General features: G+C 43.5%; 1 protein-coding gene and 1 pseudogene across 1 annotated transcript in view; both read right to left on the bottom strand.

Annotated features, from left to right (window-relative positions):
* Positions 1–15,280, bottom strand: part of LOC149433961 (uncharacterized) — a 119,279-nt gene that overhangs the window by 37,077 nt on the left and 66,922 nt on the right. Inside the window, exon 4 of the mRNA XM_089664253.1 lies at positions 7,404–7,499. Within this exon, the coding sequence (XP_089520379.1) occupies positions 7,404–7,499 (96 nt within the window). The remainder of the gene's footprint in view (positions 1–7,403; positions 7,500–15,280) is intronic.
* LOC149433968 (caM kinase-like vesicle-associated protein pseudogene) lies at positions 13,249–14,211 on the bottom strand (annotated as a pseudogene).

The following is a 15,280-nucleotide window of genomic DNA, read 5'->3' as shown; positions in this document are numbered from 1 at the left end:
ACGACCCCCTACTTTTCCTGTTAAAATGTAGGGTTTGGGCTATACTCGCCATATAAGACTACCCATCTACCAACCAATCACGGCAAGCGGTGTACCAGTATTTTCTGTGCACACTGTGCACAAAGCCTGCTTGGATTGGGTGGGTCAGCTCTCCCTGCCTGCCCAGCCCTCCATGTCTCCAAGATCTGAGAACTGCCACAGTTATTATATTATAATTCATAATTAATGTTAATTACCGTATTTCATAAAGGGGTCAATTACACAAGGTACTGCCTAGCTGACGCTTCTGCGCATGTCTTCGGCAGCAGTAGACGATCGCTGATCACCATTCCTCGCAGAACTGCATGAGATGTCGGATGCAGCAGTGCTCGATTGAGCTTGACTGAAACTGTGATATGCAGAGAAGGGATACACATCGGGTAGCGGCAAGAAGACGCTTCTGCGCATGTCACAGTTTCAGTCAAGCTCAATCGAGCACTGAACGGCTGCATCAGACATCTCGTGCAGTTCTGCGAGGAATGGTGATCAGCGATCGTCTACTGCTGCCGAAGACATGCGCAGAAGCGTCAGCTCGGAAGTACAGGTATGGTTTCAGCACAACACCCGGCGTATAAGACGACCCCCGACTTTGTAGAAGATTTCCAGGGGGTAAAAAGTCGTCTTATACGCCGGAAAATACGGTAAATAACCATCACCAATTATATTGAAAAAAGAGGTGAATGGGGGTGTATAATGCGGCACACACAGCAATGGTGATCAAATCTATGAAGGACTTTAAGAAAATAAATATGAATTGAAACAGTTATTAAACTATAAATATAATAATGAAAAAAAGGGATTTAAATAATGGAGTATATGGCAATCATATATCAAATCAGTTTTTACAGAATCTAGTGAATTGGCCTTTTGGGAACATTCTTTATCCAAGCTAGATAGAGGCAATTATGATGGTACAGGTTTGAATTACCTGATGCAGGCTTGAAGCTAATTTTGGAGATAATAGAACCTTCTTTGGATCTAAAAATACCAAAGTGGAGCTGGACATGTATGAAACAGAGGCCCAATTCATTGTCTTTAAAATACTCTACAAAGAAACCTGAAGGAGCCATTTTTTAATTATGTTGTCTATGTATTGGCCATAAAACACTACATGGTCAGCAAAAGGGTTGTTTCTCCAGATACAGAGCTTCTTCTACTAACCCAATTGCTAACGTATTTAAGAAGTGACGACACTGGTAAAATACCAACTTCAAGTCCCTCCACTTGCATGTAGATTGTGGGAAGTGGATATGAAATGGCACAATGTCAAGAATGGCATCAATGACCTGTATGGACACAGTGAGCTGTCAGGTCACTAATAATGCCAGATGTGCTCTGGAAGGAGTTTTGTCCCAAGATGTAAATGGTAGCAAGGAACGACATGGCCATGGCAAATAATTTTTTCCTTTTTTTTTTTTTATAAGGCTGTAGAGATGCATACTCATTCACTACTTCTCTCTTCAGGCAGAATCTGTGACTGTCAAAGCCCCAGAGGCTTTCCAAATATGCACAGTGTGAAAAATGCCTTGTTTGGCAATGGTGGGGCTGAGGGGGCAGCTTTGTAGGCCTCTTCCCCCACCTCAGCAGACAGGGCTGCATGGGGCATGGCTACTGCATCCACCATCACATCCTCCATGAGGACCAGGCTGACATCAAAGCTGTTTTGGATGGAGTCGTGCCCCAAAATGTAAAGGGTAGCAAACCAGCTCCCCTCCACTGGAACCACATTGTTGCACCCAGTGGTGGATCTTATTTTATCCACTGAGGCTGTAGTGTTGCAAATTGCTTCTCCCTTCAGGCAGAGTATGTGATGGATATCAGTATCTTGTATGCTTTCCAAGCATGTCTTCTGTTGGAAGTTCTGTGGTTTGCAAATGCAGGGCTGAGAAACAACTTCAGCTTTCAGTGACCTCTTCAGACAAGGCTGCAACTACCACAGTTGCTGAATACCCGTCCTCCATATTAACCTGTGCACACATGGATAAAATAGTCCCCGCGTGCGGCACAAATACACGCACAAGACACTTTCTTATTCCAGATGGGAACTTGTCCTTTCATGGAAGGTATTGCTGGCTGGATACCAGAGGATTCATACAGGAGAAGCCATTTAAATGTTCAGAATGCAGTAAGTGCTTCATACAGAAGTAGACTTACTCAACACCAGAGGGTTCACACAGGAGAAAAGCCGAACTCTTGTCTTAATTACGAGCAATTTTTTCATGTCTTCCAATTTTTTGTCACTGCAGAATATACAAATACGTATGACGTTTGGTACAGAACAGTGACCATTATCCATGAGCATATCGTGTAATTGTAAAAATTTAAAATTGCCTTGTACAGAGCTTCCTGGTAATCTGAAGAAAAAGCTTATATGTTGGTGTCCCAAAGACACATACATTAATGTATTTCAAAATATACATTTTTTTATTCAAGTTAGATAAAAAAATTCACAAATACAAATATTACAATCATGGAGAACATTTCCCTTGGCAACAATATAAAAATATATCTAATACCCCAGTCCGGCAGCAAGTACAATACAAGAACACAGACTCCAACCTTTTTATTATGACCCTCTACATGAGCCGCTTCTTCAGAAGGCAGAAATGGAGGTATAATTTTATAGATGGATCTAAACAGACATAGTAAAACAATAGTAACAACAACCTGATGCACAAAACGTGGATTAGTAAATGCCAGACTGAGCCATAAGGCTTACCCACCACTTGAGTCAGCTTCCAAGTGAGTTTTTCCATTGTCAATGTTCAGCTTAAATTAACTGTATTCGACCTAGAGCTTATCCTTGATATATAAAATGGAATATAAAGTCGTGTTCGGGGACCTGACATGATACCGTTTTACACATCTAACACTTTTGACTTCTGTAGTTGCTTTTAGTGTAGAGAAACAACTATTGGAGACATAAATTTAGGAAACTATGTGGGTATCCCTAGTCTGAGTGTACACAAGTGATCCTGAATGAAGACCAGCCCTGGGACAGCTGTAATGTATTTCCTAATGATCCTCTGTCAAAAATAGTAAATCTCTTCTGGTTCTTTTGCTTGAAGACAAATCTTATATCCTTTAATTTCTTTCCAGAATTTGATTAATGCTCATTTGCGTCTTCATGTTGCGTTTTTACTCTATTGACTGTACTTCATACTCCATAAAACGGCGGCTGGGTGTGAACTTGACTCGTAATATTCAAAATGTCACTTTCCTAAATGGGGTAATCAACACTGCCCTTACAAATCAAACATTTCATATTACATCTACTTGCCATATTTATTTCTTATGAATTAATTAAATTCCTTCAGAGTTCCTTTTTTATATGACAAGCACATCATCGATGTATCTGTGCCATAAGATAATGGAACTGAATAACTCGCTCTCGCACCCCTCCCACCAGGCACAGACTGACATGAGATGGGGCACAGCATGTTCTCATCGCAACACCCTACGCCTTAAGGGTAATGGGAAAATGTTAAATGCTAAAACCTTTCAATATATAGTCCAATTCAATATATAGTCCAGGAGCTCTAGCATGATCTCATTGTAAAGCCAGCTTCAAAGTCCACATTCAGGAAGGGGAACAAGGGAAGGTGCCCGTAAGTGCAGAATTGAAACTCCAATTTATTAGGCAAGTGATATACACACTCACAACATTGAAGTAAAAGGATTGCTTGTCAGAAGACACAAGTCCTTGTCTGTCTAGGGTCCCGCTGTAGTCCACGGATGGTATGTGGAGAAGTGCTTAAAACGCTGACTGGATACTGAATGTCATAAAGCCAGCCTCGAACGCAATTGCGGACAGATGTGACGTCACTGGGGAGGGATCAGTGCAACAGAAGGCAGGCTACACACTCAGAGCTCTCCGGCTCCTTCTACAGTCCAGGGGGTCATACCGCTGTGTCTATATATAGAGGAAGTGACAGCGAAATCCTGTGGGACAACAATCTGCAAGCCATACCATTTTTTAAAACCATAATTATACACTAAAGTACAATAAAAGGTGATATGAAAGGGAATAGTATGTACTGTACTATAGGGTATAGAAATCCCGCTAACACTGGTGTCCAACAAAATATATACCTAGTTTTAAAAATGTATAAAGTGTAAGACCTCTTTATTACATGTAGCCATTGTAAGATGCAAATTATTTTAAACCGATTTGTAAAAATATATTATGACATATATAAACAATGATACATTCTCATCTAATGTATACTTACAGTAATGTCTTAGAGAAAAAAGTCCCATAGACCTTAAGGGTTCATATGGCAGAATAAAAATTCTGAGACGATTAGGGTACTGGTAAAAAAAAAAAAGAAATGGAGATGGGATTGGTGGTAATAACATTTCGGAGGAACGTACAAAAGTAAAACATATTACATTTTCTACAAAGAAACCCTTCAAGTCAAACATCGAGGGGCTGAGCAGGGATGGATCTTCTAAAGCTGTGGTGCTGGCAGGTGACTGTGCGGGGGTAGTCAGACCTGGCATCCGCTCTCTGCCCATAGATGGAGATGAGGTCTTGGTTGGTTCTGGTGCCCTCAGGCACTTCATCTTTTGTGGTCACCCACATAGCTTTTTTTTTTTTTCCATTTTTGGCTTTCGCAAAGTTCTCAATCTGCGCGCACATTTTATCTGATGCTCATTCCCTGAAATACATTCATGGCTAATGGTGTCTGCCTCTGTCGCCCTCAGGTCCTGGTCCACCTCCATCAGACAGGGCACCAAATCTTTGGCTGCTAGAGAAATATCCCAATATGGAGTCACTCATCGCCATGTAGAATCTTCCGGAACAGGTTCTTGTCATGACTTTCGTAATCTTCCTCCATCTTTGTAGAACCCTCGGAGGATTTCCAGAGTAGTATGTGCATAGTAACGCTGATGGCCCAGCAGTCCACTGGCCGACCATATCGCTGGCGTGCGACTGTAAGCCGTGTACCGGGGTGGGCTCCCCAAGATACAGTGAAGTCACGAACGAGAAAAGCAACCCCAACACCAGCTTTTGCCACAACAGAATTTTACTTAGATGTGGCAAATAAACACAAACACAAATGCAGGAATATACAATAAATTTACAAACACCCAGCCCAAAGGCTGAGACCCTTGTGCTGCATAGCACAGCGCCTTCTGATTGGATGAAGGTAGAAAGTGAAGTAATTTACCTACTGGGGGGCACAACTAAGCTGCCACACCTTACCTGTTATTACCCTACAGAGCAGGAATCAGTGTATGGGGGTACGGTATGGGCTAGCCTGCGGTGCAGCACAACAGCTTACAATCTTACACAAATCTACAGTATTCCCCCTCCCATAACTGGTCCTGTAGCACATGCCTGAGTATTCCTTCTGAGCAAAACACCAGTCTGGCTTGAGTTTGTAGGATTTTATCAGCTCTCCAATGTGAAATGTCGCTTTTAAGTTATGAAGTCCTTCCAATGATCAGTAATAACACTTGTGGCCTGAAACAGACCCTAACTATAGGCCTGGGCTCAGTCTCTAGGCGCCAACACTGAAATGAGGTACGTGCACGATCTTACCGACCCGGGTCTGCTTTTCATCTGCTGGTGACTCTGAACAGAACAAATGTCTCTCCAACAAGCATGCGGTATCGCAGTGTATGTTGCTTTTTGTTTCTCTGCTCTCATCAGCATTCCTGGCAGAAATCTTCCCTTCTCTGAACAGGATCCGGGTCTTGGACACAATCAGCTTCACTTAGCTGCAGCTCTGGTTACTCAGGGATGCCCTCACACCTGGATGCAATCAGATTCTCTGCTCACACGGCTCCTTCATTCACCATCCTCCAAACATGGCTTTCTCTCTCCTTTTCCTGTTCTCTAAACTGAGTGAAAACCCCACCTCTTCATAAATATAGAAATATCTATGCAGTCTGAGGCTGTTAGGAAAACAGTGGCATCTTGTGGCTAAACCACAGAATGTCTGTCAGTCCAGAACATTTTAATTTACTCCAGTGTTCAAACAATGAGCTGTTTCCCCATCTCACACAACCACCTCTGGGGCCAGGTACTCAGGTGTGTCACAAGGCTCTTTGATGAGGCTTATCTCCAATTTAGCCAAATGAAAGTCACTGACTATTTTGGAATTGTTCAAATGGTTATAATACAAGTAGTTCTCCAACTTGAAGTTCTTGTGTACAATACACAGTGAGTGAAGATAGGCCACAGCCTCCAGGACCTGCCATATGACGTCACCTGTATCCTTCTCTGAGTAATAACCCTGAGTGTGGTGCGATGCTGTGCTGCCCCTGATTGGCCGATTTTTTTATTTTTTATTTTTTTTTTTTTTTTTCTCTCACCAAATGATCAGGACCAATCCTGCTGGTTCTCAACACTGGATACAAAAGTTTCAATAAGTTTTTTATAAATAAAATATATAATTTTATATTGACCAAAAAATTACTGTGAGCATCTGAATAGTGTTCTCTGAGCAATTCACCAACTGTCGGGCGTGAGGCACCCCTTTAATTTGTCATAGCTGGTAAAGGTTACTTTGACTGGAGGTCTTTTTTATATGAAGCTACAGTCCGGTCCATAAATATTGGGACATGGACACAATTCTAACATTTTTGGCTCTATACACCACCACAATGGATTTGAAATGAAAGGAACAAGATGTGCTTTAACTGCAGACTGTCAGCTTTAATTTGAGGGTATTTACATCCAAATCAGGTGAACGGTGTAGGAATTACAACAGTTTGCGTATGTGCCTCACACTTGTTAAGGGACCAAAAGTAATGGGACAGAATAATAATCATAAATCAAATTTTCACTTTAATACTTGGTTGCAAATCTTGTTGGAGAGACATTTGTTCTGTTCAGAGTCACCAGCAGATGAAAAGCAGACCCGGGTCGGTAAGATCGTGCACGCACCTCATTTCAGTGTTGGCGCCTAGAGACTGAGCCCAGGCCTATAGTTAGGGTTTCTGTTTCAGGCCACAAGTGTTATTACTGATCATTGGAAGGACTTCATAACTTAAAAGCGACATTTCACATTGGAGAGCGGATAAAATCCCACAAACAAGCCAGAATGTTTTGCTCAGAAGGAATACTCAGGCACGTGCTACAGGACCAGTTATGGGAGGGGGAATACTGTAGATTTGTGTAAGATTGTAAGCTGTTGTGCTGCACCGCAGGCTAGCCCATCTTGTTCGTTTCATTTCAAATCCATTGTGGTGGTGTATAGAGCCAAAAATGTTAGAATTGTGTCCATGTCCCAATATTTATGGACCTGACTGTTGTTTTTTTTTTTGTTTGGAATTTTTATTATACAGGATTTATATGGCGCCAACAGTTTGCTCAGCGCTTTACAATATAACTGCCACTAGATCTCCAGAACCACTCCAGAGAGTCCAGTGTTATCTCCAGACTCATTTTCTCCTTGGTCTTTTCCAATCAGTCCTCTGTCATCTCCAGAGCCCTCTCCTCCTAGGTCCTTTTCCAGTCGGTCCAACATCTCCAGAACCATGTTCTTCTATGACTTCATTATTGGTACCAGGATCTGTTAGGTTACAGTCATTACTAGCGCATATGATGGGACTTTCTGAGGGAGATGCTGGCCAAGATAAAACTTGAGGCAGCACAAGGTGATGAGCAGAATGACCTTCATTCTGATGGCAAGCTGTGAGTTCAGGTAAGTAATGTGGCATGGTTCTAGAGTGGGAACCATACATTCGGTCCTGTTTGCTTGCAACCCATGAAACTAACACGCAATTCTGTGCATGGCTGAACTTTGCAGTTTTGTTCTTAAAAGCCTCTGTACTCTCCATACGTGCCTGTCGCCCTCAAATGACTAAAATATTATCCTTACCTTTTTTATATAAGATTACCATGTTTCTATTTTCAGGTGGGTTTGATTGACAGCACATACTGTATATATTGAATGTTATCACTTTCTATATTCACTTTTTTTTTTATTAAAATAGCATTTTGTATATGTAATTGTTTTTTTAACTCCCTAAGACTCATGGGTGTCAAACTGGCAGCCCTCCATCTGTGGCCAAACTAAAAGTCCCACAAGGCATTGCAAGATAGTTACAAGCATGAATCCCAAAGGCAGAGGCATGATGGGACTTGTAGTTTCGCTGGAGGGCTTCCAGTTTGACACCCCTACCTTAAGATATGGTTTAAAATAATGCAGAGATATATTTCTATTATACGGGAAATCTAATTTTAAATATTTAACTATTTCTTTTTAAATTGTATGAATGGTGTATAGCTGCATGCCAGATGCATGGTCAACCATTTCACTTTGCACTGTTCATAAGAAAAAAAAATCACGTGATTACTGTGTGCGAATTTTGTAATCGTTCCAGTATGTCATAATAAGGGGGTGTCTGTATTTGTGAGTGCTGGACTTTTGTCTTTATTATATTAGGAAGTGTATTTTGTGATTGGTGTCTTACTTTCACAAAACTGTAATCCTAGGAATTCTCCTGAGATTACAGCCTTGTCTTCAGTTCCCAAGCATTCTGCGTATTTGTAGATTGCTTCCCTTCTTACAAGCAGCGACCTACAAAGCTTCTTAAACCGCGTAATGTAACTGTCCCAGTCTGTGCTGAGTACTTCCGTTAGATGACAGCTTCCCCGTCCGTACACCAACCACAGCCGACCATACAGGACTAGATGACACCAGTCTTGAAGTAAACCAGGAGGTAGATTTATTTTAACACAGATACAAGATATATACACTCGGGACAAATCCCGCCTCCCTGCATAATGACACAGGGCGGGGCAATCTACATTTAGTAACGAGACACACAGGTATTCAAACTTCACTCCAGCAGACAGTCCCATCAGGAGGGAGGGCTGCTGGAGACAACCCCCCAGTAAGCTAATACACAAACACATACATCCTATAATAGTTTGCTCCCAAGCAAGACGTACAATAGACCAATGGGATGCAACATAACACTAAACAATCCACAACCCCCCACCTATCTCCTAGACGTGTCTACACAATATTAGGACAGATCACCCTGCACCCCTAACAGGCACAGGGTGATTTACACATAAGAGCGATATGGGGAGTTGAGACGGGTCTCCCCACCTCTCCAAAGTGAGCTGTGTTCCATGGGCCCCCCACCCAAATTGACTCCCGTCACAAACCGGTGCTCAAATTAGAAGTATTTATTTTTCAATCTGATCAGCGGTGTTTTATTGCTGCTTCATAAACGGACAGCTCTATGGAAAAATACCGACGGTTTCTCTGTGGTAGTCTTTGAAATCTCTCAGTCACAGGAGGGATCCCATCAAAGATCCACACCCAGAGCCCTACAGTGCAACCCCCATGCTTTAATTTTAAAATGGAGGGGTGTGCTATGATCAATATTAGATTCTTCGGACTTCTGTGTTTACCAAAACAGGCCCTAACCGTGCGTAATAGTACGACCCACATAGAACCCCCTAGGGACACGTGAGACAATAGATGATATTTGAGAAATAAGAATAAAAAAATTCTCATTTGGGTAAAGTTTTCCAGTGCTATCTTGAAAATGCTTTTTATCTGGGATTCACACATGGGCACATCTTACACTGGGTTTTCCCACACTGGTACATTGCATTTAAGTGGCACAGTCCTAAACAAAAAAAAAGTGGGCTTTCTTGGTACTGTAAGCTTCCTGGGGGCTATGCTGTAGTATTGGAAGCTCATCTCAGACAAGCTAAGGTTTCTTAAGGAAGGACCGGTCCTGATTTGGGATCTTTTTTTTTTTTTAGCATGCTCTTGTCGCGTAAAATGTCAAACCTATCCAATTTTGGAACTCTTAGGGTGTGTGGAAGACCAATCTTCATAAACTTGTTGAATTAGATGGGGGTAAAAGGCTTTTTCTAATCACCTGCTTCTCAAAATAAGCCCTTGAGAGGAATAGTCTTCATCCAAGGTACAGTTTTTATAGAGTCTCTAGTGAATTGGCCTTTTGGGAGCATTCTTTATCCAAGCTGGCTAGAGGCCACTATGATGGTACAGGTATGAATTACCTGATGTAGGCTTGAAGCAAATTTTGGAGATAATAGAACCTTCTTTTGGATCTAAAAATACCAAAGAAGTTGAGCTGGACATGTGTGAAAGAGGCCCAATTCATTGTCTTTAGAGTACTCTACAAAGAAACTGGAGGAGAGCCATTCTTTATGATTTTGTCTATGTATTGGCCGTAAAAAAAACTACATGGGCAGCAAAAGGGTTGTTTCTCCAGATACGGAGCTCCTTCCACCAACCCATGGGTAAGGTTGGTGTAAAATGGCGTAAAAGATGCGCTATTGGTGGTGCCCCGTATCTGTGGAAAATAGTTGTGCTCCAGGGAAAATTTTAGTGTCTTCCATGATGAACTGGACCTGGGAAGGATGGAGATGGGTTTAATGAACCAAAAAGTGACCTCATGAGGTATGGATGTACGGTATATAAAGAATTTTACATCCAATGAAAACCTACAAAACAATGGCTCCCAACATAATTTCAGAGTACATCAAGGAGTTGTAATGAATGATGTATAATGGGAAGGACTGAACCGTAGATTGTAGAAAATAATCAATACATCGTGATAACCCATGGGCGATACTCTGCATGGAGGCCACGTTTGGCTTTCCTGGAGGAAAAAATAGAATTTTTGTGTACTTTTGCAAGATGGTAAAAGTATGGATGCTTGAAGTAGTCTCTGTACAGAAAAGAATTATTCCCTTGTGTTAACATTGACTACCCCAGTGTCTAATAGACTTTTGAGCTCCCTGTTAGTATTTGCTCAAGGTGTCCTTTTGGATAGTTTGAGATAATTGGCTTGGTCAGAAGCTGGTATGTTTTTAAGATGTAATATCTGTCTTGTAGAACCAGCCTGAATCATCTGCCCCAGGCAGTGGTAAAAGTGGAGTTCAAGAAGAGTAAAGAAGCCTGCCCGTGTATATACAGTACAAGAGATTCCTCCCAGCCTTTAAGTGGACCTGTATACTCGCTAGTAAGGGGGACCTCTACTTTATCTTAGAAAGGAAGGAGGTGTTACTGGGGTGGCCAGAGAAGACTATCCAAGGCTCTCTTTAAAGTTTCTGCAGGAAATATTTAGGTAGTTTTAGAAGCACAGAAAAGCATTAGCTGGTGATGACAGTTCCTCTTTAGTAGTGGTGGTGCAAAAAGGTGGAATGGTGTTATGATGAAGTGTAGGATGAACATAGTGACTATCTTTACATTTTAGTCCAGCAGCTATCAGGAGAATGGGGGGGGGGGGGGGAATGCTCGAACAGTGCAGTAGACCTCTAGCAACTAAATGGTTAGTCATGCTGGACCGTAGCGGTGGAAGGGATAATGGGGCGCTGTGATGGGAGGTCAGTGCTGCAATTCTCTCTAGCGAGACAGTAGTGGCATCTCTGCTCCACCTTCTGCTGACCCATATGGTGGAGGAAATGTTAATGACATGGCAGAGAGGCCCGTCGTGGTGGAGGGAGAGTAAGGGGTTAATGACGGTATGCTCTGCTGTGAAAGGGTTAAGCTGGCCCTCATCCTGTTCCGTTGGGAGGGGCTGAGCGGAGATGGTGGTTTCTTCAGCTGGGGTGATGGCAGGTGACGGTGCAGGGGTAGTCTAGGCCTGGTGTCCACTCGCTGTCCATTGGATGGAGATGGGGTCTTGTACTCGGTCTGTTCTGGTGCTCTCAGGCACTTCATCATGGTGGTCACCCCCAGTTTTTTTTCATTTGGCTTTTGCAATGTTCTCAATCTGCGCACACATTCCGTCCTTGATGTTTTTATTGGATGCTCGTTCCCTGAAATCCATTCATGGCTAATGGCTTCTGCAGCTTTCGCCCTCTGGTTGTGGTCCACCTCCATCAGATGGGACACCAAATCTTTTGCTTCTAGAGAAATATCATCTTAATATGGAGAGTCAAACTCGCCATTTAGAATAGGCTCTTGTCATGACTTTTTTAATCTTCCTCCTCCATCTCCTAGAACAAAGGGTTCCCAGAGAGTAGTATGTACAAAATAACTCCGATGGCCTAGCAGGCCACAGGCCGACCATATCGCTGGCCTGTTGCTACCTCTGGTGCCAGGTACTTGGGTATGCCACAAGGCTCTTTGATGAGGCTTGTCTCCACTGTAGCCAAATGAAAGTCACTGACTATTTTGGATTTCTTCAATTGGTTATAATATAAGTTCTCCAACTTCGAGGTTCCTGTGCACAATACACAGTTGAGTGAAGATAGGCCACAACCTCCAGGACCTGCCGCATGACATTACTTGTATCTAAGTTATAACCCTGATCCAGGATCCAGTCAAACACTTCCTGACCTTAAGCTAGCTCCAGGAAGATGAAATGTTCCTTTATCTCAAACACATCGACCAGCTGCAGGATGTTGGGATGCTTCACCATTTGAGGATGTTGATCTAATTTTTGGCCGCCTTCCGGACTTTGCAACTATCTCTCTTCAGGAAATGTTTGCAGATGTAGAGTTTTCCTAATATTTCTTTTGGGTTTGAAGACTTCACAGAATTCCTCAGTCTTGATGAGCTGGCACAAGTCATGTTTGTCACTGACTTCTGTGGGTTGATTGTGGTCTGATCGGCCAATGACTCTGCTCACCCAGTGATCAGGGCCAATCCCTGCAGGTTCTACTTCTTTTTTTTTTTTTTTTTTTTTTTTTTTTTTTTTGCTGATATTTAGGTTTTAGAAGCACAGAAAAGCATTAGCTGGTGATGACAGGTCCGCTTTAGCGGTGGTGTAGAAAGGTGGAATGGAATTATGATGAATTGGAGGATGGACATGGTGGTGGTCTTTAAATTTTAGTCCAGCAGCTATCAGGAGAATGGGGGGGGGGGGATGCTCTAACAGTGCAGCAGATCTCTAGCAACTAAAGGGTTAAATAATGCTTGGCCGTAGCAGTGGAAGGGTTAATGGGGCAATGGGAGGTCAGCGCTGCAATTCTCTAGCGGGACGGTAGTGGCATGACTGCTCCACCATCTGCTGTTGACTCATCTGGTGGAGGAAAATGTTAATGCCATGACAGGCCCGTTGAGGGAGAGGAAGGGTTAAAGGCTCTGCTGTGAATAGGGTTATGGCGGTTAAGCTGGTCCTCCTCCGGTGCCATCAGGGGAAGGGCTGAGTGGGGAATGGCGTATCTTCAGCTGGGGTGCTGGTAGGTGACGGTGCGGGGGTAGTCAGTCCTGGCGTCCACTCCCTGTCAATGGATGGAGATGAGGTCTTGGACTAGGTCTGTTTATGTGCCCTCATTATGGTGGTCACCCCCACAGCTTTCTTCCATTTGGCTTTCGCAAAGGTGTGTGTGTGTGTGTGTGTGTGTGTGTGTGTGTGTGTGTTCTCGGTCCCTGAAATCCGTTCATGGCTAATGGCATCTGCCGCTGTCACCCTCCTGGTCCACCTCCATCAGATGGGACACCAAATGTTTGGCTGCTATAGAAATATCATCCCAATATGTAGATTCAAACTCATAAACACCATGTAGAATCTTTCGGGACAGGTTCTTGTCATGACTTCCGGAATCTTCCTCCTCCAACTCATTGTAGAATGGAGGGTTCCCAGAGTGTGCATAATAACTCTGATGGCCTAGCAGTCTACAGGCCAACCATATTGCTGGTGTGCGACCACCTCTGGGGCCAGGTACTCAGGTGTGCCACAAGACTCTTTGATGAGGCATGTCTCCACTTTAGCCAAATGAAAGTCACTGAACTATTTTTGGAATTCTTCAAATGGTTATATTACAAGAAGTTCTCCAACTTGAGGTTCCTGTGCACAATACACAGTGAGTGAAGATAGGCCACAGCCTCCAGGACCTGCTCATGATGTTACTTGTGCCCTTCTGAGTAATATCCCTGATCCAGGATCCAATCAAACACTTCCCGGCCTGAAGCTAGCTCTGGGAAGATGAAATATTCCTTCTTTGTCTCAAACACATCGACGAGCTGCAGGATGTTGGGGTGCTTCACCATTTTTGAGGATGTTGATCTCATTTTTGGCTGCCTTCTGGACTTTGCGCCCATCTCTCTTCAGGAAACGTTTGCAGGTGTAGTGTTTTCCTGATTTTGTCTTTTGGCTCTGAAGAAGTCACAGAATTCCTGTCTTGATGAGCTGGCCCAGGTCATATTTGTCGCTGACTTCTGTGGGTTGATTGTAATCCTTTTTGTCACCTAACGTCACACATCCAAACAACATTGCCCACCTTAGTGTCATGGGGTCGGTGCCGGGATGAATGGCCAAGTGGTGCGATGCTGCTCTGCCCCTGATTGGCTGATGTCTCCGCTTACTCAGCAATCAGGACCAATCCTGCTGGTTCTTTTTATTTTGGTAGAAGCAGCACGTTTATTGACAAAAGCATACAACACGCTCGTAAAGGGCTGTACATTATGTTCTTTGATAGAAAAAAGAAAAAGGGGTCAACCAGCCTGAATCATCTGCCCCAGGCAGGGGTAAATACAGGGTTAAAGAGGAAAGCTACCCAGCTGTAAAGCGGAGCTATATACTCACTAGTAAGGGGTACCTCTACTTATTAATTAACCTTAGAAAAGGAAGGAGGTGTTACTGGTGGGTAGCCAGAGAGACTATCCAAAGCTCCCTTTTTTACAATAGTTTCTGCAGGAAATCTTTAGGTAGTTTTAGAAGCACAGAAAAGTGTTAGCTGGTGATGACAGGTCCTCTTTAACGGCGGTGGTGCAGAAAGGTGGAATGGAGCTATGACAGTTTTTTTAGGATGGACATGGTATGGATCTGTACATTTAGTCCAGCAGCTATAAGGAGAATGAAGGGGGGGGGGGTGATTGGAATGCTCTAACAGTGCAGTATCACTAGCAACTAAAGAGTTAACAAGAAATGCTTGAGCGTAGCAGTGGAAGGGTTAATGAGGCGATGCGATTGGAGGTCAGCGCTGCGATTTCTCTCTAGTGGGCCAGTAGTGGCATCTCTGCTCTATCTGCTGCTAACCGTATCTGGTGGAGGAAAATGTTAGTGACATCATTGCAGAGAGGCCCGTCGTGGTGGAGAAAGAAGGGTTAATGACGGTATGCTCTGCGGCGAATAGGGTTATGGCGGTTAAGCTGGTCCTCATCCACTGCCGTCAGGGGAGGGGCTGAGCGGGGATGGCGTGTCTTCAGCTGGGGTGCTGGCAGGTGATGGTGCGGGGGTAGTCCAGGCCTTTTTGTCTGCTCCCTGTCCATGGATGGAGATGGTATCTTGGACTCTGTCCTGGTGCCCTCAGGTGCTTCATCGTGGTGGTCACCCCCACAAT

This window comes from Staurois parvus, unplaced genomic scaffold (genome assembly GCF_062004578.1).
Source record: "Staurois parvus isolate SC_StPar_1 unplaced genomic scaffold, SC_StPar_1.0 ptg001869l, whole genome shotgun sequence".
Taxonomy (NCBI): domain Eukaryota; kingdom Metazoa; phylum Chordata; class Amphibia; order Anura; family Ranidae; genus Staurois; species Staurois parvus.
Note: the sequence above shows the minus strand (reverse complement) of the source record. Positions and strands in the feature narration are given on the sequence as shown.